We start from the raw sequence: 24323 nt of genomic DNA on the forward strand, positions 1-24323 counted from the left end.
AGGTGGAGAAGATTCTGGATTCTATATGGAAAAAATGTAGAAAATTGGTGAACTGAAAAGCAGAAAAACTGCTAAAATGAACCAACCAGTGTAAGTTATCAAAGGCAGCTCCCAAACAAAAGTGAAAGTACAACGGTAAGATAAAGGCAGAAATTTATTTATTTATACATCATTATTCCAGACATTCAATAATACTTCTTTGGAGAAAGCTTTACTACCCTAAAGCAGGGGAAGTTAGGATAATTTGAGATTGTTTACTCCATTCAGTACTTGTCATACAACAGCTTTAACAAGGGTGCTGTCCTTAAGAGTTGTGCGTCAAGTCAGCGGATAATTGCTTTCTTCTTCATTTCAAGACCTTTTAAAACTATAATGGGCCAATGGATGAGTTTTTCAAAGTGCTACTGTTGTGGCAGTTGTGTCCTGCTGCTGACTGGTGTTTGTGAAAGAGGGATTCTTTAAAATGGACAAAGATCTTTTCATTAACACTGAATTAAATTAAGTTGTGGAAGATGTTTTTTCCCTCAACAGGTGACCCTGGCTGTTAGTTCCCAGACACAGGCCTGAGCTTAGGTATCTTGAACCAAGCATTTATTCCCTTCTACTCCCATTCTTCATCCTCTAGGCATGCTGCCACCTGCCAAATCCCTGCAACACATCTGCCCTCAGCTTCTGAAAGGGCCTTGAGTCTCTGTTTCCCCCTTAGAACTGGTTTGACATTGGTGTGTTGGCAAGACTTTGTTTCAGAACGCATCCAGCCAGCTCTCTCCAGATGGAAAAGCTCAAGAAAATGCTCTGTGTCTCAGGCCAGGCTCCTTGTCCTCTGCAATGCCTCTCTCTCAAAAAGGCATGGAAAATCCTGCAGCTGGAAATCAATCAGCTTCATACCAGCATTCACTAGAGTGTGAACAGGACAAGCAGGTGCAAATGTCTCCATTGGTCCATGATATGTTTGATACTATGTCCTAAATTTAAACATTTCTGATTTTATTTGCCAGTTAATTTTAGCACATTCTTTACCATTGCCCCAATGCCATCAAAGATATGGTGTAATGCTGTTTCACACATAAATGCAGGGGTGGTCACCACCTTATTTTTTGTATCCACATGAGCTTCGTAGAAAGGAGTTAAGGAGAACACAGCACTTGCAATGCTGGCTGCAAAATTGAAGCAGCACTGACAAAACCTCACAGCTCCACTATCCTATAAAAACATCCTCCAAATATGTGATACTATCCAGCTGTAAAGATAGCTGCAATCTATACTCCAAGCAATGGCAAGGTATTTTTGCCAGAAATACAAGTGCTGCATGAGAAACCTGTGGAAACACCAGAAACACAAGGAAAACCTACAAAATTCACTGATGGTAATAAAATGTCTCTGAGTACAGTCTGAAGCATTAGACTTCAGGAAAAGAATAAAAATCTCAAAGATTTTTTACTGACCAGCTATAACTCACACCAGTTTTATATGAAAATTCATCCAGCACTTAAGTGCATTACTGGGCATCCAAGGGAGTTGACTGAGAACAACTTCTAACTCCCAGTGTGTAGTTACACAGCAGTAGTTACACAGCTGTGTAACAGGAGAGTTTCTAACCCTGCACTGCACCACTGTTATCTGCTACCCACTGCACATTCCCATGAAAATCTATGTGGAAAAGCACAGATCCTACATGTGTTCATTCCTTTAATGACACATTTCTAAACTGTCTTCCAACATGGAAATTACCAGGAAAGGATATGGTTACTTCTTTCACACAGTGCTTTGCTCCCAGCTCTTTGATGGCTCCTGCAGTCCCAGCATAAGGCCACTTGCCCCCTTCCTCTTCTTCGTGGCCCACAGTTACCTCAGCACCAGAGAGCACCTTTGCTGCCAGCACTGGAGAAATGCAGCACAGGCTGAAACAGAAGGAATTGTAAGAGCAATTCTGCAACAGCACTGTTCCAGAACTTGCTCACAACTGACAAGATTCAAATGGACACAACCTTGAAAATCTGAGATACATCACAAGGCAATTTCCTCTCAGCATTTCCTCAGCCTCTCCTTTGACAAACACCTACACACATGAATCTTGAAAAATGCATTTAAAAAACAGGCTACAAGTGATAAAAACACAAGATACTTTCTCCAGTTCAACAACAGCAGCTGCACATTTCAACAAAACACAGGTTGTCTCCAAGCTCACACTTTCAAACAAATGCCATCCAACTCACATACATACCCAATAGGTTTGCCTGCTTTGTGGAAGTCTTTCAGGACTCGCTCAACTTCTCTGTTCACCTTGCAATCCTTCCCATCAACAGCAAAGGTAGATCTGTCACAACAAGAAACTTACACAAAGCTCTGTATAAACCTACAAACAGAGGTATTTGCCTATCTGCTGTGAAACTGGCTCCAAAGGATCATCCCAAACTTAACAGCTACTAAAAAATTGGTTATAAACACTCTGTAGATGACCATCAATGCTTTGCCAAAATGTCTTTCTTCTATGGCTTTGGGCTGCCAGAAAGTCCCTTATTTAATAAAAGCATCTCAAAATGAGAATTATCAAATCAGCTTTCTAGGATTACTATGAAGTTGAACATCAATCTTTTCAAAGAAGAACCATATGTAAGAAGAAAAGGGAAGTAACATTCGTGTTTCTCAAAGCCAACAAAAAAGCATCTCAATAGCAAGATAATCAGTATTCCACATGGCTAACACTTTTTGTTTCCTTTTTTTTTTTTTTTGAGCCAGCTGTTGTTTTATAATTATAAAGGGGATTTTTTGGAAGGCAGAGAGGAAGAAACAGAATAATAACACTACAAGCACCTGAAACCATTCAAGTTTTACCTTCACTTCCCTCAGACCCAAAAAGAAAACACCACTAGGGGGAGGAAAAAGGCTTCTTACACATTATCTAAACTCTTGAAATCTCATCAACATTGTTCAGAGAATTTAAAACAAGACAATGACAAGACTTTGAAAGGAGTTATCCTTGCTAATTAGGCTTTACATATGTAGTAAACAAGGCCATTTATGGATATTATTGTGCGAATCTTGGTTCACAGAATGACAGAATGGTTTGTGCTGGAAGGGACCTTAAAGATCATCTCATTCCAATTCCTCTGCCATAAGCAGGGACAAATCCCTCTTGACCAGGCTGCTCCAAGCTCCATCCAACCTGGCTTTGAACATTGCCAAACATGGGGCATCCACAGCTTCTCTGGACAACCTGCTCCAGTGCCTCTCCATCTTTACACCAAGCAGCTTCTTCTTAGTATCTCATCTAAATCTACTCTCAGCTGGAAGCCATTCCCCCTTGTGCCATCACACCAGGCCCTTCTAAAAAGTCTCTCCATCTTCTCTGCACATTTCTTTCAGGTACTGAATGGCTGCAATTAGATCACCCCAAAGCCTTCTCTTTGCCAGGCTGATTATGCACAGTTAATTGTGAATACTTAGTTGAGGAATCTGATGCTGAGTTGGCACTCACAAGTTTTTGGCAGCTCCGAATCCACCGGGGAATATCACAGCATCATGGTCTGCTGTAGTGAGCTTAGCCAGGCTTGTGATTTTACCACGAGCAATTCTTGCAGATTCCACTAAAACATTCCTTGAAGAACCAGAAATAAAACGTGATTAATTAAGCATCTGCACACAGAACAGTGTAAATAAAGTTTTGCAGAGGAAGAGGATGGTGAGGAAGGGAGGGAGCAAGAACACTGATATTTAGTAATTGAAGCTATTGATGGTTCTGAAATGCTACTAAATGAAACACAGGCACTGACAGACTGTATATAATCAAGTCCAGAAAACTCATGTAATATCTTCTCTCCAAGAAAACCACCACAGCAGGCATAAAGCTACTAAAGGCATTTAGCCAAGTGCTACAAGAGCCATTGCAGGCTGCTACATCTGAAGAATGCCTAACACACCACAGACTTACCTTGACTCAGCTTCAGCTGGTTGCCCTTTACTGTGGTCAATGACATGCATCTGAGGGACATCAGGAGCATACATCTGAACCTCAGCTCCCCCACGGCTCAGGTGTACCAGTACACTACAAAAATGGACATACAACATGCAGAAAACTTTAAGGGAGAGGCCTTATCTGACTGCTAAATCTGCTACAAATATTCCACCAACTGACTTTGAAAGATGAGGAAAAACATCCTACCAAAGCAGGCAACCAGGAACAACAAAAACTTCCTTTCTCCAGGTCCCCAGGTGTTATGGAAGGATCCCATAATTAACATAGCCATTAACATTTAATCTAGGTCTAGGTGACACACCTCTTATTAGTTCACAGTGAGAGTTAATTCCACTTATGCATTAAAAATTTTACTGTTAGATTTAGCCCCATGAATGGAAAATCAAGTGGTTCTGAAATTAAATCTGTATTTAACTCTCTTGAGATCGAATCTGGAACTCTGAATTTCTGTTTCTGAGGAGAGTCTCTCTCAGACTCAGTGTTCTGGTATCACATGCACAGTGCTGCACCTTTGGACAATCACCAAGTTATACAAGAATGCAGCCTGAGCTCACAATTAGGCTGTGAGAAACTGTGAGAAAGCTTAATCATTCATCTCTTGGGGTAATTCTGATGGCCAGAGACAGCAAAATTAAATTAAATTAACTGCTGCAATGCAATGGAGACTTTTTTGGAACCCACAGTCCCAAAAAGCAACTTACGCTGATGCCTCGTGGATTTCTGTGCCATCGTAGACACCACAGCCAGACAGGACCTGCAGTGAGAAATTAACAGAGTACTGCAGGTGGCACAAAACTCCCTACAGGATCTTTCACAAGGTAAGATTTTTAAAAATAGTTAAGAAATGCCAAGTTAAAAGCAAGCTCTTACTGTGTGAACACCATGCTATTAGCACTGGTGTCACCACTTGACACACTGCAGAACTGGCATTTCCTATTTATAGCAACCCATCACAGGGCTCAGAAATAACCTGAGAAGTAATATTTATTTCCTGGCTTATACATTTATACCACAGTTAATCAACTGACATGTTACCTTAGGTATGTTTTTTTTTGTGCACACAGTGGGTTGCTCTGAGTGTCATCCATCTTTCTTACAAAGTGTCCACATGCACATAAAACACTTTCTCATCCAGCTGCACATCAATCAGAAGAGGGACAGAAATGTACTTCGTGGTGGCACGTAAAATAAACTGCTTTACCTGCTGCTATATTTTACTCGAGCATCAGAGATGAACAGCTAAATCACTTTCAATACAGTAATGCAATTCTGCTGTATTAGCCATGCTTTTCTTTAACCGTGTGGAAATACTTTTAATTTGTTATACACACCAGAGAATAAAAAGCACAAAGCGGTCAGCCACCCTTGTGTGGGTGGAGGATCTGACAAAGTAGAAGGAGAAATTTTTTTTAAAAGCCATTTTAAGAATTAAACAAAACCAAAAAAATCCAAAGGTTTTCAAGTTCCCGAAAGTATACAGATGAGCTCTTTCGGGGCTTTTCGTTTGGCTCTTTGTTCTGAAAGAAAAAAATCCAGTAAGGAAGTCAATTTCCTTTTTTTATTATTTTTTTTTTTACTTTAATCTGTTCCTTCCTGGTTTTCCCTCAGGTTTTTTTTTTCTTTTTTTTTTAAGCATGAGAGTTTTTAAACATAGACAGATGAACAGAAACTCACAACTGAAAAGAAACTCACAACTGAAAACATTTAAGCTAATAATGTTGGACTTGAAGGGACTTTCAGGTCACAATACCCAGTTGTCTACTATCATGGGCATCACTTCACCAAATATCACCATCACTTCACCAAATATCACCATCACTTCACCAAATGAGCAAGATACATGAATGTTCTTCTGTCCACGTTAATCCTGTTCTGATATTTAAGAGCTTCCTTTTTACTTAATAACTTTTTGTTTTATCTTTCATTTAGTTTAGACTGAATAAACAGACAAGCAATTGTGCTAAGGTTATGCTCTATGTGCAACACTTTAAATTTTTTTGAAACTCAGTGAAACCAAAATATTGAAACATTATTATTGCAAACTCTTCGATATAAAAACCTCTTCTGTTCTTTCAGTACCTGCTTGATAACAAATCTGTCTTTTACCACAGTCAAAGATTTACATCACTAATGTCAAAAATCCCATTTGTCTTCCCAGCTGTATTTAAAAAGCTGTGGCTTGCTAAAATGACAGCATTCCTGCTGGGTTACTTTTTAGCCATTTGGATCAGCATTCTGCCCCTTCCCAAGCCAATTCTGCCCCAATCAGATTTTTTCATGTAGGTAATGGCTTTTTATTCCTTTATGTTTAATGCTATCTAGACTATGCAAGGCTTGAGCTTCAAACACTGTCCACTGAATTCCAAAGCTGTGCATCCATTTGGGACACCATCTACAGCCTGTATTTTCCTTTGGAATTTGTAGCTCTTCCATCTCTTTGCTTTCTTTTGTATTTGTAACATGTTTTACCCCCTTCCTGCCAAAAAGCATAACCCAGTTCAACTCTATTAACTGCCAGTACCTCACCCAGTAACATTGTAAACTATTTAAAGTTAAATCCTCCTGGGCTCCTCAGTACAAAGGAGACAGAGCTCCTGGAGTGGGTTCAGTGGAGGATGAGTGAGGGACTGAGGAATCTCTTAGAGGGAAAGGCTGAGGGAGCTGTTCAGCTTCGAGAAGAGATGACTGAGAGTGTACAAATATCTAAACAGGGGGTGTCAGAGGATGGACCACGCTCTGCTCGGAGGTGCCCAGCAATGGGACGAGAGGCATGGGCATAAACTAATGCAAAGGAAGTTCCACCTGAATAAAAGGAAGAACTTCTTTCCTGTGCAGTGACCAAGCACTAGGACAGATTGTCCAAGCAGGGTATGGAGTGCCCCTCACTGAAGATATTCCAGAACCGTCTAGATACAACCCTGTGCTCTGGGCTGGCCCTGCTTGAGCTGGACCTGGTTTAACTCTGGTCTCTCCCAGCCTGACCCATCCGATCATTCTGCGGTTCTCCCCAAACCACCTCCAGGCCAACAACTATACAGAAACCAATTTTTACATGCTTCCCACTCCTGGTCTGGCTTCCTCCAAGTTTCTGAACTGTAAGCAGCCTTCTCTTCTCAAGTTTAGAGTCTCTCCAGCGTTTCCAGCTGTCGCAGACACCAGGCGAGGCTTTCCCAGGCCGCTGCCCCGCCGAGCCTTCCCCTGCACCGGCCCCACCGCCGGAGCGACCCCGGCTACAGGGCCGAGGGTGGCTGTGGAGAGCCAGACAGTAAAAAATAATAATAAAAAAAACCCCAAAAACTAACCAAACAAACGCTTGACCTCAGCGCTGCCCCGCGCTCCTCCATTACTCACCACAGCAACGCGGGCAGCGCGGCAGCGCCGAGAGGAGGAGTGGAAGGAAGCGAGGCCGCCGGGCGCTGCTCGCCGCAGCGCGGTGCACAGGGCCGGGGCTCGGGAGGCCAGCATGGCTGAGGGCCTGGGAGGAGGAGCCGGGAAAGGGAGCGGAGGAGCCGGGAAGGGGAGCGGAGGAGCCGGGAAGCGGAGCGGAGGAGCCGGGAAGCGGAGCGGAGGAGCCGGGAAGCGGAACGGCTGAGGCCCACGGGAGCCGCGATGGCCGCCGCGCCCTTGGCGGCGCCCCCTGCAGGCGGGGAGGGGCCACCTCAGGGCTTTGCTCCCTTCCCGACCCTCATCCATCGGGAATGGCGCGGTGGGAAGAGGAATGAGGGTAAAAAAGATAACGGGGCCGAAATTACAGGGGGAAAATAAGCAAGTTGGCAGACCGTACAAAGCTGAGAGGCGTTGTTGGGGCCTTCGAGGGCACGGAGGGCCTGCAGAGAGACCTTGATAAATCAGATGGGCTGTCACTATCTGTGTGAAGTTGAATATTGGGAAGTGCTGCGTTCTGCTTCTGGGACCGGACAATCCTGGATGTACGGACAGACGGGACTGAAAGGCTGAAAAGAAAGGTATTAAACTATCAGTGTCCAGAGGAGGGCAATGAAGATGGTGAAGGCCTTGAGGAGAAGCTGTGGGGAGAGCACTTGGTCAGTTCAGCCTGGAGGGGACTGAGGGGAGACCTCATCACAGTTAATATTTATACCTCTCCTCTATTTCAACAGTGAAATGTGACCAGAAAACAAATCCAAAAGAGCAGAATCTGCTGAGGAAATCAAGTCCAGATCATTGGTGATATTTGCAGCCCTTTCAGAATGTGGCTTGAAACTATTATGAGAACACACCCAATTCTTTGTATTCAGATCCCACTCTTATTAGCCAGTTCTCCCATCAATTCACAGAAACAGAGGGCATCAGAAGTTTCAGGTTTTAATGTGTTAATAAACAATATTTTTTTAAAAAATACAAGAAAGGGCTGTCATCAAAAAAAGAAAAAACCCAAAATACCCAACAAGCCATGACATTTGTAACATTCTCTTAAAGTTTAAGTTACATTATTGAGTTGGTTAGGTCCAAACAAATTTTCACTCCAGTATCTCAAGGCTGTCAATCAAACCTCGACACAAGTTGTAAAGGCCAATAAATTTTCTCCAATATTTGCTGCTATGGGTCCTCATTTCTCCTCTTTATCATCACATTTGGAGGTTAAAGAACTAAGAAAACAATGTTCCAAAAACATGTACATATTAAATCCAAGTAAAACATTTAAAATAAGTTGAGACCAGTACATTTCCAATTAAGAAAATTTTTTATCCATTTTAAAATTCAGAGTCCAGCGTAGGACATACAAAATTCACAATATTTAATATGCAAGGCATTTCTAATAAAGAACAAACTTCTTCCAATCATACTTCTAACTTCACTAAGAACACTTTTTTGTTATCTTACTTGAAATCAGGAATTATTATTTTTAAAAAGAAATCAGTTAATCAAGAAATCAATGCTGTCAAGTTTACAGCCACACAGTACAGGAAACAGGCAAAGTGCCATCCATGGCATATCCTACATTTCCACCCCATGGAACTCCATCACACTGTTAGGAACAGATGCCACTATGAGGGCCACTCATTCTCAGTGAATACCACTGCATAAAATACTGTCTGAGGTTTTCTCCCTCTCACAAAGAGTAATTAAGAACTCAAGTTATCCTTATGAGCTTCTTGCATAAGATAATCACTGTCAGAATCCAATTCTTCTTCATCCCCTGGTGTTTCCTCTGCTGGACGTTTCATGCCCCGCTGCTGTGAAATGGCCAAGGCGTATTTGATGTTGTAGATGTTCCACTCACAGCTGTAAAAATAAACAGGAAAACACTGTTTTCCTCCTAAAATAAAAACAACTCTAAAAGAAGACTGTCTCAAAAGTTTTAACACCACACTGTCACCCCCCCCAAATCACTCCAGATTTTTGATTTGAACTTTCAAATGTAACAATACATACAGTTTTGAAACATCTTCAAAGTGACGCTGGATGCTCTTCTGAAGGAACTGGATCACAGGGAGCAGCTTCACTGACCTTGGATGGAAAAAACATGCAATTTGCACTGCAGTTCATATTCACATATGGAAATCTAGGACTATTCTGTACTCTCAAGATTTTGACAAGCATACAACTTCAGTGCCAACTTTTTAAGATAATCCTAAAGAAACAAAAGCTCTCTGCTTTTGACTCTGCCCACAATGATTACAATCAATATAAGTAACATATTGTGACAAATATTTTTTCTAATGTCCAACTGCATCTGGAAGAGCTAATTCTGCTTGCTGCAGCAATGACAGTTCTTTCCATATATTACAAGACTTTGTGAACAAGGAGTTTGTTTTAAATTGTCCTTTTCTACTCTAGCAGGAACAAAAGGAGAAATTCTGTTCCAGTCATTTCAGGAACTAAAACATCAATACCCATTTTGAAGCAAGGAAGAGTTACACAATGCACTGTTTTTTCAATTGCAGGACTCCTTCTCAGATTACCTATCACTTAGCCCATTTTAAATTTGTAAATTTGCCTGGTGGTGTTCCTAGAATCCAAGAATTCCATATTAGGGCTAGAGTGAATATAACCAGGCCCATGTAGTTCTGAAGTATTCCGTAGGAAGGCAGAGTACTACCAGCTATAATCACAAGCTAAGTCTGTAAAAATGCAATCAATACCTGCACGTCACCTTTCAGTTACATTTAAGATGCATAACTGTTTAAAAACACAATTGCCAAAATTCTACTATCACTCTTGAAATCGTTATGCAGTTACTGTCCAAGCAACTCAAGCCAAGTTTTATCTGTTATATTTGAAAAGATGTTTCTGCAATATACTTTCACAAATCCAGTAACACATTCAAATTCTGTCATGCACACTTTCTAGAATCCTTCTAGACCTTTAAGATCAAAACTGTAACTTTTACCATTAGTACAGAAGTTGTAAAACTGAAGTGCTCTCATTCTAGACATTATCTAGAATGTCAGTAAATGTTAAGTAAAAGCCTTAAACTAACAGGTATTTAATTTTAATATCCTTGTCAGTATTTTGACTTTCGTGGCATCTCACCTTGTTTTCAGCTTCTGTCCATGCAGCATAAGCAACTTATGAGCCCAAATAAGATAGAACTCCAAGTGACAAGAGGTCTCAAATGCAGAGGCCAGGAACTCCAGTAATTTCTCCACATACAGGTCTGGCAGTGATGAGCAGACAACATCAACTGTGCAAAAAGGAAAAAAAGACCATAAACATTCAATAGAGTTGAGTTACTATTTGGAATAACATAGAGACCACAGGAAAGCATAAGGGGAAGAAGAAGCAAGCAGCATTTTGGCAAGTGGTGCTGTATTTCAGGGTACAGTACCACAATCTCTCAGGATACAAATGTTCCTTCTTTGAACCTTCCAAACACTGCTGTATTTAAAAGAAAGAAATTAACTCCTTTCCAAGTTCTTCCTCCTAGCAGAGAACTCTCCCCAGCAGTTCTCCTTCAGAATTTTTACTTCCATCCTTTCCTCCTCTTTTCTAAAGTAATAGACTTTATTGTTGCTTCTCCTGACTTCACCCAAATTTCTGTATTCAGTGGAACTAGTTATGCACAACCATCAGGCATGAAGTGATATTTGAAAAGACAGCAAAGTCACCTGCCCATACAGGAAGTGTCTGAATGCTGTTAGCAACTGCACAGCACAAATAAACACAATTTAGAAGCATCCAAAATAATCTCACATAACTAAATGACCTCATTATAACAATCCACTCTCAAAAATACCTTTTGCTTAAGTAACAGGCACACAATCATCCTGTTAACAGTGGATTACAACAGCCTCTCCTCAGTTGTACTCTGGTCTTCCAATAATTTTCTAAGTGCTCCACCAGATGTTCTGGAGTATCAATGCCTTTTCTTGTGCTGTCAGTCCCAGAACTAGGCACAGTACTCCTGATGTGGTGCCACAAATGCTCAACAGACAAGATTCATCACTTCCCTCAAACTGCTGATGACATCCTTGTTACTGGTTAATGGTCTTCATCACACAGGCACAGTGCTAACTCAGGTTAAACTCGATGTGCCCCTCCAACAACAGCTGCTTCTGAGAAATGACATCCAAAAACCCCGCATGTACATCTAGGCCTGATTAAATTCCATGCTGAAAAGTCACTAAATGATCATGAAGTAGATTAGTAAAACTAAAACATAAATTAACACTAAAAAGTCTACCTTTACACCTCAACTTGTTCTGGCTTGCACATCTGTTTACAGCTAGCTCAGCCAAGTATCATGGCAGATCCACTCACCTTCACTGCTAGGGACAGCCTCTATGACCTCCTGAATTAATTTCTTTTCATTCAGCTTGAAGGCCATGACGATAGCCATAGTGTATTCCTTCTGACTCAGTGTTTTGTGTATACTGCTGGGTGTGACATCAATATCTAGCTCAAAAGGATCAAAAATTAGCCCAGAGTCCAGTGAATAGAGCAGGAGACCTTCTGTAGTGGTGGCTGCCCAGCTTCGTCCTAGAAGAGAAATAACAATATTTAACAACAAAGAGAGGGGCTCTAGAATGGAAACAGAAGAGTAATGATCATCCTCCAGTACTCTATTATTTCAAATATTTTATATGGAATAAAATAAAAAAATCCTAAACTAATTGTTGATACCAACCTGTAGGACAGAATCGCACACAAGTCACCCTTATTTCTGGTTTAAAGTGTCGATAGCTCATGTCACCTAAAAGAGAAATTTAGAAGTGATTTAACATATTCACCCCAAGTTCACAGTCTACTTATCAACTCTATGATGTTACCATTAAATAATGTGCAGCATGGTAAAAGCTGCCAGAATTAAAGACTGGGTAAAGAAGGCACAGTCCATGTCCAAGAGATCCTACAGCTTAAGTGGTGGGATCAAATTTCATAATCCTGATGTTAAAACTGAGGTCAACAAATCAAACCCTTCTTATCTGTGTCAAAGGTTCTGATGCACATAGAAGCAGAAACAAGAGAACAAAGCCATACCTCTTTTTACTCCTGGGAGAGGGATGGCAACACCTTCATCACCTCCACCCCCTTCATCAATCAGAGCCATGCTGCCAAATTCAGTCATTTTCCTCCGATCTAAGTACTCCTGGGAAAACATGCAAGTTCCAGTCACTGCACCAAACCTTCTCAAACAGCAGAGCTCAGTTTAGACTGTGGTTTCACATTACTATAACTTTGTTCTACTCCAGAGATTCACTGTTTGCTTCCTCACTGCAGCCCTACTCTTTCTGCCCTGCAGGTTCCATAACTGCACTGTGCTAATGCAAGGGCTGCGTGGCCAGAACACTGTAAATGAGATTTTAGGGACCTCCCTGGCCCCCATTTCTAAATACCCATCCCTTCCAGGATGCTGTTTCGGCTGGTTCACTTTCTTTCAAGCCAGATGTTGAGCTACACCAGCTCACAAACCACTGCTGACAAAGAAGGATACTTGGAACCAGAGTCAGATACAGCCTGACATGAACAATGGAACTATAACCATTCTCCCTGATAAGGGGATGGTGAAAAGGGTTACTGGAATTTTCTTCCATCTGATGTTTTTCATCATTCACTTTACTTTTGAAGGAATTTAATTTGGCATTTGGCAATATTCAGAAAGAGAACTTATAAAGGTCAGTGATGTTGTTCTGTGTCCACAAAAAAAACCTCCTTCATTTCTTTGCTAACACAAACTGACACCCAGGGACTTAGCTTAGTACAAAATGATGGTAATTTAAATTTTCACTTCCATTTTAAGTCTAGTGCCAACTAACTTAGTATGCTTGAGAGTTCTGCCCATTCAACAAAAGCACACTACAGATCTGGCAAGAGTTTCAGGAATTAATTCTGTTCCAAGAGGAATATTTCCTTCCCCCTCTCTTGCACAAAAATAAACCCATTCTTAAAAAAAAATTCATGAATCATTCTTAATGAGATGTTATACCAAAACGATAGTCTTGTGGGGGTGAGGAAATGAAAAAAAAAGACTCCTGTGCTCACGTACCTCCATTGCATCTAAAGAATAGTTGCATGAAATTTCGAATTTTTTCATAAGAATCTGTTCCTTGACATTATACAGACAGACAAATTTTGACAATCCACCTGCCAGAATAGATTGACCATCTGCTGAGTAGCACAAAGTTGTAAAAGACCTGGTAAAGAAAAAGAGAAAGCAGTTTAATTTCACTGTTACATCTGAGCTAAAAGACATGAGTACAATGTGAAGACACAGAGAATGACCACTCCATGGATAAAGTGGAGATCTTCATTCATATGCTATGTACTTCACACACACAGATTTAGTACAAAGCCTTTGGTGCTTTACTATGAATCACAGACAATTCAGAACTTCAACAGCTTTTTGAAAGAATTCCATACTTCTGAATCTGAGTCACACCTCAGTCAATGAGCTCTCAACTACACCATGCACAACATTAAAAAACAGTCAGAAGAGCTATAGAAAAAAAAAATCCATGGCATATTTGAAAGACCTGGTTGAGAGCATGGTTGACAGCAAAAATACTGCTTTTTTTCCAAAACTTTTTTCCAAAAAGTTATTGTTTCCTTTTTTTAAAATTTTATTTGACTGGAAGCAACATGGGAAAAAAAAAGGAGGGGGAAAAGGAAAGAATAACACATTTCTCTGACATATTTTCTGAGAGCACACAAATTCAACTTGCCTTTAAACATTACTTCACATGCACAGCAACAGGTAATGAACCCCATAATTTAATTACCTTAAAATGTAATAGTTTCTACATACTAATGGGTGCATATTAATATTTCTGTAGGAAGGTATCTACTTAAAAACTTAACCCATAACAAATTGAGCACTTGGCCTGAGAAGTCAGTATTATGTTGACAATCCCAGTCCATAACTGAAGAGAAAGAACATGTGCTCAGAATGATGCTGATCAACTACAAAAGGGAGGCATCTAGATGTCAGGCAGCCTTTTAAAATCCAGCATCAGAAATATCTGAACAGCAGAAGCACTCTGAAATCTTCATGCAGAAAACAAATGGAAAAATAATTCAGAAGTAACCCAGTGGCACCCTCTTGTCACTGCAGCTCCCTGGACGTACTTGCCCTTGGCTGCCTGCTTGGCTGTTATTTTATCCAGCTCCTTCCTTCCCATCTGGAGATCGTGCCTGCCCTCAATGGAGCCAGTCTGCACTGCATTTTCATGATCCCAAAACGTGATCTGGCCATTCAAAGCAGCAACTGCGAGCTCCTTGCCATCAGGACGGAAGGCAACCACAAGAACTGTGAAGAATTTAGTAACAATTAAAAATGCAGTCAGATGCTTCTCTAAGAAAATATCCTTAGTTTTTCTAGGATCTTATCTCAGCTATTAGAAAAAGTTTAAGAGTAAAAGGTATGACCGTACTTTTTCCCATACAAATGTTTCAACAATTATAAAGCTGATCTAGAATTAAATTATTTATTGCACTCTTAACCAAGTACAAGAGTTAAGTATCTGAACTTTTGATTTCCATTTCCATGAATGAGTAGAGACTCTATATTTGACATGTTCTGTTGTTAACATATTTTACACAGTATTTTTGTATTTGATAACAGATGAGAAATGAAACAAATTACCATCTGAGTTCATTATTAATGTCTCCTTAGTTCTCCAGCTGTCCAACATATCCCATAATTTGACAGTCTTATCCCAAGAGGCACTGGCTAGAACACACTTCATCGGATTAAAGGACAAGCTGCTGATGGGACCCTCATGACCTGCTAAGACCTAAGAAAAGCAGAAAAAATCACCTGGAATTAGGTGAAAGAAACTGAAATCTGTGCAGTCTGCACTCAGTAAACTCCAGATATAGCCAGTAAATGATGCCTGACCTGTCCACACATGCTTGAGATCACCTTTGGACACAGGGCACGATACACACCAATGATTCTCAACTTTCTATTTTCACAAGTTTTAAAAAATTCCTTGACGTGCCACGACTATATAGGCATCTACAACCACTCCTATGCACGCACTTAAGGAATGCAATGTGCCATTTTCCCTCCTTTCAAAACAATCACACCAACTGTGAAAAAACAAGCCATTGCTCTGAGAATTCAGTATCTCCTCCCGTGAATAACACTTCAGAATCAAAACAAAAATAAAAACTGAGAATAAGATTAACAGAGATTTTCATTTCAAGGAGCTCCTACTGCTAAAAAAAAATCAAGGAAAGAAACTAAACTCAAAACTCTAGAGAGCCAGTCAAGTACATCCTGAGTCACTGAAGTGATCTGTATTCCATGCCTGTGCCAAATTAAATACATGACTCACTGAGCTCTTCTACTTGTACAAAATACACAGGAATGCCTAAGAATTGAAAAAATAATTGAAAAATCCTGCTCCTGCTCTGCTCCAGCAAAACTGTTCATGAAATCTGTATCAGCTTAATACAGCAACTACAATTTCTTCATCACCTGCAAAAAATATGTGGAAAAGAACATCTCCGAACAAAGAAAGTCTCTCATGCTCATGTGTCAGCTCATCAATACTGGTGTTACTTCATCACTAGAAAGAGCTCATTACTCAAAAACTTTAAAAACTATTGCCCACACAAATTCAGGGTGACCTCCATGCAATAAATACAAAAAAAAATGCTGAGAGCAACATAGTGTAGCTCCAGCTTTTCAATATAAATATAACAAAGCACTTCACCTTGTACTGAAACCCCCTGACTAATCCCAAAGTTGCTGAGTATCACCACACTCCACACAGTGTTAAATTCAAGCCCTCCCAACACTGTGGGTCCTTACATCCAGCAGCCTCCCACTCTGCATTGACCAGATGAATATTTCAAAGGAATCCTGGGAGCCAGCTGCCACAATCTCACCACTGGAGTCCACAGCTAAACAGGAGAATTGACTTGGTCGTGGAGATGTAAAGGTACGGAAATTCCGGTACCTGTTGAAGAGGTGAAAAGAAATTATGAGGACATTTTAAGTAGATTTCAATGTGTGTTTAATAAGTTTATTTAAAAAAGGAGCTCATTTGTTTTGTAAAGACTAAGCTATGTACAGAAAAAATATTGTTTGTATAAAATTAGATGTGATGCCTCAGCATGATTACAAGATTGAAAAGAAGTATGAAAAACTCTGCAGAAATAAGAGACAGAAGTAATCTGAGGAGCTTTTTCTATTAAATAGCATGTGTCAAGTTTTTAGAAATGGGCTTGTTTACACACCCAGTTCTGTCCACAGCTCTACTATACTATGGAAAGTGTTCTTAGGCAAGTGCCTTCTCCCCATTAAAGACAGACAATGATCTTCCTGGATTTCCAGCTTCTCTGAGGAAAAGTTCTTCCAGAATTTTCTTCACAGAAACTGGATGGATTAAGAGCATTCTTAATTACTATCTAAATTCAAAACAAAGACTGAACCAAAAGTCAGTAAGGCAGTGCTGCTCACCTTTATGAGACTTCAAACAAGCAATCAGCAGTGTGCTGTGTTTTGGGGGGAGTGTGAAAGCTGAGGACTAAATGAGACACAAAAGCTTTCATGCAGAGTTACCTGTGCAGATCAAAGGCACGCACAGTTCCATCGAGGGAAGCACTCAGAACAACATAACCAGTGGAAGTGAAAGCTACAGCAGTTACACCACTGTTGTGTTCTGTAAAGGTGACAAAGCAAAAGCTGCTTGAAGTGTTCCACACTTTTACCTGCAGGACAGACAAAAAAGACTTCTTAGAATCTTCATCATCAGTAAAGAGAGAAAATTAGTAAGGCCACAGCAGAGTAAAGAAAACCTAATTCTGGAACTCTGCAACAGCATAAAAGATTTTCAGAAACACCAATCAAGAGCCCCCAGTGTGTCATTAAACCTCTTAAGATACATTTGCAACATAAAAATGTAAGTGGAGATAGACACTAATGAAGTTGAAACAAGTTAATTTTAAAGGAAAGTACCACTTGGTGAGCATCTCAAGCTCCCAGGCTAATACAGTCAAATAAGACAGGTGACAAATTCAATTGAGGTATTTCAGTTGGGCTTTTGTTTTGTTTTGTTTTTTCCTGAACAAAAATGTTATGCATTTGGTTTTCTGCGGTTTGAGACTTCTGGGTTTTGGCCAATTTTCATCCTGAAAGGCAGAAACCATAGTGGCAGATCTTTTTCTGACATTTAAAAGTTTTGATAAGAAATCAGCTACTACTGTTCTCCCATTTAGGTGCCAAGACATTGTGGCAAAACATCTTTTAAAACAGAAATACCTGTACACACAGCCTATCATTTCAATGCAAATCATCCATGAGAAGATAATTTTTCTTTTAAATAACAAGCTTCTGAAATGGTACATTTAACAAAAAAATTGCACTTTTATAAATAATTTGAAATTTATTTCATTTCAACAAACAATTATTAAAGGGCAAGAAGCTAGGTGGCTGAAGTTCATTCATCCAAAAATATCATGGAACCATAAATAAATTAACATGTAATGAATTAGATATTTATTGTGTTTATGGCACCTGGATCTATAATAATTAAAAAACTACTTGCTTGAAAGCAAAAGTTATGCAATTTTCAGCCACAAGTAATTACAAAGCAATACATGCTCTAGAGAGAAAAATCAAAACCTTTAAGGAAAGATAAAAATTTATGATATTATAATAAGAAAAATATGTACTAGTTACAGTAACAGCTTTTTACATAAAATGGGAAGTCAAGCTGCTTAGTACATTATTAAAAGTTCATATTCCAGCAATATTGCTTCACTTACCTTGCCATCCTCCCCTCCAGTTACTATGTACTGTCCATCTGGAGAATATGCCAAGGAAACCATGCTGTTGAAATGGCCCTGCTGCTTCAGCACATAGGACTCACTCTGCCATTCCCACACAAGGAGCTGACCCAGACCTGTAAGCACAGCAGGATTAACCTTAAATGCCCTTGCTAATGCAAGCCACAAAACACACAGTGGCAAACAATGCTACAAAAAAACCTCCAAGGTTTTTCTGAAAAAAAAACAAGCTGAATTCTGCATCCTTCAGTCCTAGTAACACCTTTTTCCTTTTACAACTTCAAGGCAATTTCCCCAAAAATTTCCTCCAGGTAATGAGCTGTTAGCTGGAATGTTTTCAATACTACAGCAGCAGTGCTATCAACCAGATGATAAATGAACTGGAAAGAAAAGCAGGGCTGCACATAAAATTTTGGGTTTCATGCAAACCATTACGGACAGGGCAGGAATGCTGGAACATCCAGGCAGTTTTGTAAAATGCCATGAGCAACATGAGGCAAAGGAAGAGAGAACAGCCCAGAATGAAAGGAGAAATTAACTACAAGGGATCTGGGCTCTCCCTAACTCTGTTAGAGCTTTCCTAGATAAAATATGTATTTTTTTCCTGCATCAGCAAAATACTTCCCTGAATCATCAGAATTCTGTGAGAGAGTCATTTGTGGTATTTGCTTTACCATACCTAGACACCACAGATATTAGACTATCAATTATTTAACATTTGGAGTCAAAACCAGCAAGGGTGCCCACCACATTCTTTATTTTTCCCATGAATAAAGACTAAAAAAACCTGACAAACCTGAACATCCAAAAGCAATCCAGTCACCAGTGCAGTTGATAGAAATAGAAGCTATCCTTTGGTCTGAAATACTGAAGTAAGACAATTAACCAATAAACAAACTTGTGTGATAAAACTTCAAGTCTAATATTTATTAATGTTGTACAAGCAAGTTGCTTGATTGTTTTACTGAACTTCTGTACCACTGTAACATCAAAACCCACACAGTTCATTCCATTTGTTCCACTCTAAACCATCAAACATTCCTTATTCAGAATGAAGGCACAGTAAATGCATCCCAAAGACGTGCTTCCCAACAGAGAGTAAAACTCCCCAGGTTTAAGAAAATAAAATAGGCTTTTTTTGTACATGGAAATTGTTTACCTGGCATCCTACAGCTATGGAAAAGAATCTAATTTGATGTCTTGAATTAGACACAATTTACAGATAATTTTACATGTGCAGAACTTTCCAGCTAGTATTTTCTACAAAGAAACTGAAAATATTAAAATGGACAGAATTAAAGACATCTTTAGCCAGGAACAACCAGTAACTCATGAGTAGTTTCCTTACTCAGATCTCACTTTTCCAAGATAAGGAGTGGAATTATATGGTATTTACTAGATAAATTTATGATTTTGCCTTTCCAGAAATTACAGTATTAGATAGTCATGTTTTAAGATTTTTGTCCTTTTTTTATTCATCCTTACTGCTTAACATGATGTGTTCTCCATTAAACAAACATTAAACTCCTGCAAAAAGACCTCTTCCCTTCCCCCACAAAAACCAAACCAAATATAGTGACAACCCCATACCTCACCTCAAGGAGTGGATCAGATTGAAATCTGGAAGCTCATGGAGGTGAAAGATTCCAGAGGCAAAACCAGTTACTAAAAGGTGTGTTTTCTTGTGATAGGCTGCAGCTGTCAGGTTATTAAAATCTCCCTCTTTATTGAAAAAATACCTGGCACCCAAGAAACAAGAAAAAAGGTGAATATTAAAGAACAGTATGTTGTTAGAGCTGCATCTCTAAGCAGCTCAACAAAGAGGCTGATGAGCCACCTTTATGTCATCTCCTGAAGTCAACCAACCCCTTCTGGCAAAAAATCAGAGCTTCAGAGAGAGTACTGTAATAAAGATCCCATTTACACTTTGAGAGTTCCAAACAATAGCACACCATAAGCCAGTATTTCTTTTACTGTTAAAATTACACCTGTTATTCTCAAGGTGAAAGGTAGTGCCCATCATATAATCACAGTAAGACAGACAGGAGATCTACCAGAACTACTTAAAATTGGATCTGCAGTAAATTCCTAAATCCTGGGCAGTTTTATACTGCTTTGAGTAAGTTACAACAGATGAAAAAAAAAAAAAAGCCCAGTACAATAAATTCCCATTACAACTTTGATTTTTGATAACTGAAAACCACTTACTTCGCAACATGTGAATATTTAACTTTATTTCTAGTCTCCTGTTCACTCGGATCAGCTTTCCCATGAATTTCTTCAGCCTTTGGCTCTTCAAGCAGCTCTTCATCATCTTCTGCTGCCTTCTTTTCCTTTGCTGCATCTTTAGGGGGCATGGGCTTCAAACCATCCAGCTCAGTGTCACACTGCCACACACACAGAGCTGCGTCCTGGCTAACTGTGTACAGCTAGAATAGAAGCACACAAATTATTATTGTCCAATAACCATGCTCTGTGCTCTGCAAAAATATTAATAGGGACTTGCAGAAGGCTTAGCAAGTGTGCATTCTATTCTCAGGATAGGAGCCAAGGTGCTTTGAACTAGGAGTTTTCTTGTCCTGAGAACTGGTGAATTATTTTGGTTGCCCTCAGAAAAATATTGCAAGGACCAAAGGCAACTTGGTTATCAGTCAGCATTACTGCTAAACTAAATATTTTTTTTTTTATATTTAAAGATATAATGTTTGTGGGGAGCAAATTTAAACACATAATTACGGCAGATTAATGAAGAGACACTTCCGTATTTTCTAAATTCTGAGATACTGTCAAAACAGTCACCTACAGATATGATTCTGCTTCAGCTATTTTAATATTAAAATTCAAGCATGTTGTGTGATTACACATACATCTAGGCTGTTCTCTTCAAAAAAGCAGGCTACTATGACATCCTTATGGCCTCCAAGAGAGTAGTAGATCAAATTTGCCCATCGTTCTGCTCCAAACACCCATGTAGACATGTCCTTGCTCCCCACTGCAAAGCACCTGCAAAAGAAAAGGCAATTCCAATTGGAACACTGGACTGCAAAACTCTTCACTGGCTGGAGAGTGTTCTGAGCTCAAACCCACTAGTCACCACTTTATTTTACAAACAACAGGGTTGTAAGCTGAGGGTAGTGACTGTAGCAGAGGTAGAAGGGGTTAAACAAATTTAAAAGGTCAACCACACTCACATTCCTAAGATATGTTCCTTTTAAGAATTACTATGCATTTTCAAGCAAGAATCCACTGTTGATCCCCAATATATGCATTTTTTATACTTTCTGGTTTGCCTAATTATATTTTTTAATTAAAGCCAGAATTTTTAAAGCTAGTACAATACTTTAGAGGAAAGAAAATGGGACTGCAATGTGCATTCAAATATCAGTATGTGCAGCTAGACAGTGCTTCAGTTTAACAACTCACTTGGAATCATCAGTCCAGTCAATACAAGTTGTTTCATCATATGGGCCATAGTAGGTTTTATCCAGAACAAATGCATTAAATTCTCTTTTCTTCCCAGGAGCATGGTACAGGTATGCAAGATTGTCTTTTGTAACCACAAATTTCCTGGCATAAAAGAAAGAAAAAAACATAATTGCACACAAAGCTGATAAAGCAAATAACTATTCAGTACAGACTGCAATACAATAATACAATACAACAATAAAAAGGTTCCTACACTACTGAAACAATAAAAATTGATTGCTTTTTAAGGAAAAACAAAGTATTTGTAGATTGACATTACCCCCCATTTTAGCATTATAAAAGAGAAAACCTTCAGTAAAAATCACTGAAGCTGAACAATGAAATTCTTAGTCTCCAAGTCTCAAAATAAAAGTTTGAACACTCAAAACAGGATATTGTATTTCCAAGGCTTTGCTTTTCTTTTCTACTCTTCTCAACTTTACAGATAAAGTGACCCTGATCAGCTCAAATCTCCCCTACACTCATGCATAGGAAACATTCACAGATTGATTATGATGTCTTCATAATCACAACTAATTTATTCTAGGGGCAATTCCTGTTGTTTTTTCTAAAGCATACACTCTTTACTTACTTGCCATCAGGGGAAAAGCTGACACTGTGAACCGGCTTGTGAAAATAAAACTGATGTATCACACATTTCCCAATCAAACTCACAAGCAAGGCAGCTCCCTCTGTACAGACAGAAAAAAAGGATCATGAGAATAACTGAATTCCCAAAGAAATCATAACCCTAGCAAACCTTTTTGTAAAGGGGGGGGAACTTTTCAAGACAATGTGCTTAATATTATTAAAATTTAAAAATACAATCCAAATTATGAGACACTATCTAAATTCTGTAAACAAACCATTTTTAAGTTCTGTAAATAAAGATACCTCCCCAAAAATTCTAACGTAATTTTTAAAGCAGACCACTTTGAATTTTGTGTTAAGGTTGAACACCTAACAATACAGATCTCCTCCTCTCAAGGCTGCATTTTAACAGAATTATTTTACAAAACAGATGTCTCTGTGCAAGTACCTTCATCAATTAGAATGGCAAGGCTTCCATCCGGAGAGAGCCCCACGCACACAATATTGAGCCGTGTAGCCAAGGGCAACGTCTCACACTTGTTACTGCAACAAAAACAGAACGGTGAAACAGGAACAGGAATGCAGGAAGAACATCTTCTGTCCCAATTAAATATGATTTGATGCCTTTGTTAAGACAACAGACATAACTTGGATGTAAAACCCCTACAACTTTCTTTAGCTCTCACAATCCCTGGAACAATTACGTGGATTGTTCTATGCAGAGGTGGGAGCTGGACTCGATGATCCTTCCAGCTCAGGATGGTAATTCTGCATGAGAGACGGGCTCCTGACTGGAATGGAATGTAGGCCCAGGGAGCATCAGTCACAGCTCCGGCACACAGGAAAGGCTGGTGATGCTCTACGTTTCGTTATATACCAGACAGAAGCACACAAAGAAACCATACAACTAAATCAAACACAAGTCTAATTCTTCCTTTTTTTTTCCCCTCTGAAATACACCTTTACGTATTTCCTCTGCTGCTCCGCACGTGGGTGCACCCGCACAGCACCGTGACAGGTATTCCACTAAGCAGGCCTCTACCTTTTAATGCCAAAGCAGACTCCTTCCAGGATATTTTGGCAGGCCGAGCAACCCGGGGAGCCCCATGGATTGGGCTCCAAAACCTCCTCAGAGCTTTATTCCCCCCAACCCCCGCCGCTGGCAGCGCCAGGCCCTTCCCCGCTCTCACTTCTTGAGGTCGAAGATGGAGATCCTGTTGCCGACGGGGCTGAGCAGCGAGTTGCCATCGCGCGTGAAGCTGAGGTTGCCGCGGCGGTACACGGTGCCCAGCAGGCCGGAGAACTGCGGGGACAGGAAGGGGCAGGGTTAGAGGGGCTGGGGATCGGGGGAAACGATGGGGAGATGATGAAGGGCATGAGGGGGGCTGCCCCACGGCCCGCGCTCACCCGGTAGGCGAAGCGCATGGCGGCCACACGAAGAGAGCGCGGCCGCGGCACTGCGGCGGTGAAGGGCGGGCGCCGGGCCGGGATCCGCACATGCGCCAGAGAGCGGGACACGGCCTGAGGGGAGGGGAGGGGAAGGGAAGGGACGGAGAGCGGGACACGGCCTGAGGGGAGGGGAGGGGAAGGGACGGAGAGCGGGACACGGCCTGAGGGGAGGGGAGGGGAAGGGAAGGGACGGAGAGCGGGACACGGCCTGAGGGGAGGGGAGGGGAAGGGAAGGGACGGAGAGCGGGACACGGCCTGAGGGGAGGGGAGGGGAAGGGAAGGGAAGGGAAGGGAAGGGAAGGGAAGGGAAGGGAAGGGAAGGGAAGGGAAGGGAAGGGAAGGGAAGGGAAGGGAAGGGAAGGGAAGGGAAGGGACGGAGAGCGGGGCACGGCCCGAGGGAAAGAAGAGAAGGGACTGGCGGAGAGCGGGGCACGGGCAGAGGGGAAGGGAAGGCCAGAGAGCGTGGTTCTTTTTAGTAGATATATCACGGTATTTATAGTTTTTAGTAAATATAACACGGTATTTACAGTTTTTTAGTAAATGCCTTGGGATGACTGCAGGAGCTGGTCCTGTTCATTCTGGAGAAGAGAGGGCTGAGAGATCAATCTATATATATGATTAGAAATATATAAATAAATATAGA

General features: G+C 40.5%; 2 protein-coding genes across 3 annotated transcripts; both read right to left on the reverse strand.

The window, feature by feature from the left end:
- Window positions 1–136: 136 nt before the first annotated feature.
- GATD3 (glutamine amidotransferase class 1 domain containing 3) lies at window positions 137–7588 on the reverse strand. Of its 2 annotated transcripts, XM_062488143.1 has the most exons (7): window positions 7328–7588; window positions 4678–4730; window positions 3932–4045; window positions 3479–3598; window positions 2225–2317; window positions 1745–1901; window positions 137–1116 (listed from the first exon to the last, which is right to left on the reverse strand). In XM_062488143.1, exons 1-7 carry the CDS (start codon window positions 7439–7441, stop codon window positions 988–990), a joined length of 780 nt encoding a protein of 259 aa, XP_062344127.1. In that variant the 5' UTR covers window positions 7442–7588; the 3' UTR covers window positions 137–987. The 2 variants fall into 2 exon arrangements, with proteins under 2 accessions (XP_062344127.1, XP_062344128.1); XM_062488144.1 differs by lacking the exon at window positions 2225–2317.
- Window positions 7589–8937: 1349 nt separating this feature from the next.
- Window positions 8938–23656, reverse strand: PWP2 (PWP2 small subunit processome component). The gene is made up of 21 exons (XM_062515195.1): window positions 23639–23656; window positions 23422–23534; window positions 22680–22774; window positions 22233–22332; window positions 21599–21742; window positions 21043–21178; window positions 20384–20604; window positions 19771–19914; window positions 18972–19042; window positions 18155–18291; window positions 16950–17098; window positions 16197–16344; window positions 15021–15171; window positions 14504–14684; window positions 13425–13572; window positions 12419–12527; window positions 12066–12131; window positions 11699–11917; window positions 10472–10622; window positions 9371–9445; window positions 8938–9220 (listed from the first exon to the last, which is right to left on the reverse strand). The coding sequence occupies exons 1-21, from the start codon at window positions 23654–23656 to the stop codon at window positions 9061–9063; spliced, it is 2736 nt and encodes a 911-aa protein (XP_062371179.1). The 3' UTR covers window positions 8938–9060.
- Window positions 23657–24323: the final 667 nt, after the last annotated feature.

The sequence above is a fragment of the Cinclus cinclus genome, chromosome 2 (genome assembly GCF_963662255.1).
Source record: "Cinclus cinclus chromosome 2, bCinCin1.1, whole genome shotgun sequence".
Classification (NCBI taxonomy): Eukaryota; Metazoa; Chordata; class Aves; order Passeriformes; family Cinclidae; genus Cinclus; species Cinclus cinclus.

Excerpts from the sequence above, each read along its gene's own strand:
- GATD3 (XM_062488143.1), bottom strand. The coding sequence starts at position 7,441 with ATGCTGGCCTCCCGAGCCCCGGCCCTGTGCACCGCGCTGCGGCGAGCA. Across the intron at positions 3,599-3,931 it reads CCAGCTGAAGCTGAGTCAAG|GAATGTTTTAGTGGAATCTG; the intron begins GTAAGTCTGTGG and ends TGGTTCTTCAAG. Across the intron at positions 2,318-3,478 it reads TTCGGAGCTGCCAAAAACTT|ATCTACCTTTGCTGTTGATG; the intron begins GTGAGTGCCAAC and ends TTGTTGTGACAG.
- PWP2 (XM_062515195.1), bottom strand. Across the intron at positions 21,179-21,598 it reads GACTGGACTGATGATTCCAA|GTGCTTTGCAGTGGGGAGCA; the intron begins GTGAGTTGTTAA and ends TTTCTTTTGCAG. Across the intron at positions 19,915-20,383 it reads AAATATTCACATGTTGCGAA|GTATTTTTTCAATAAAGAGG; the intron begins GTAAGTGGTTTT and ends CTTGGGTGCCAG.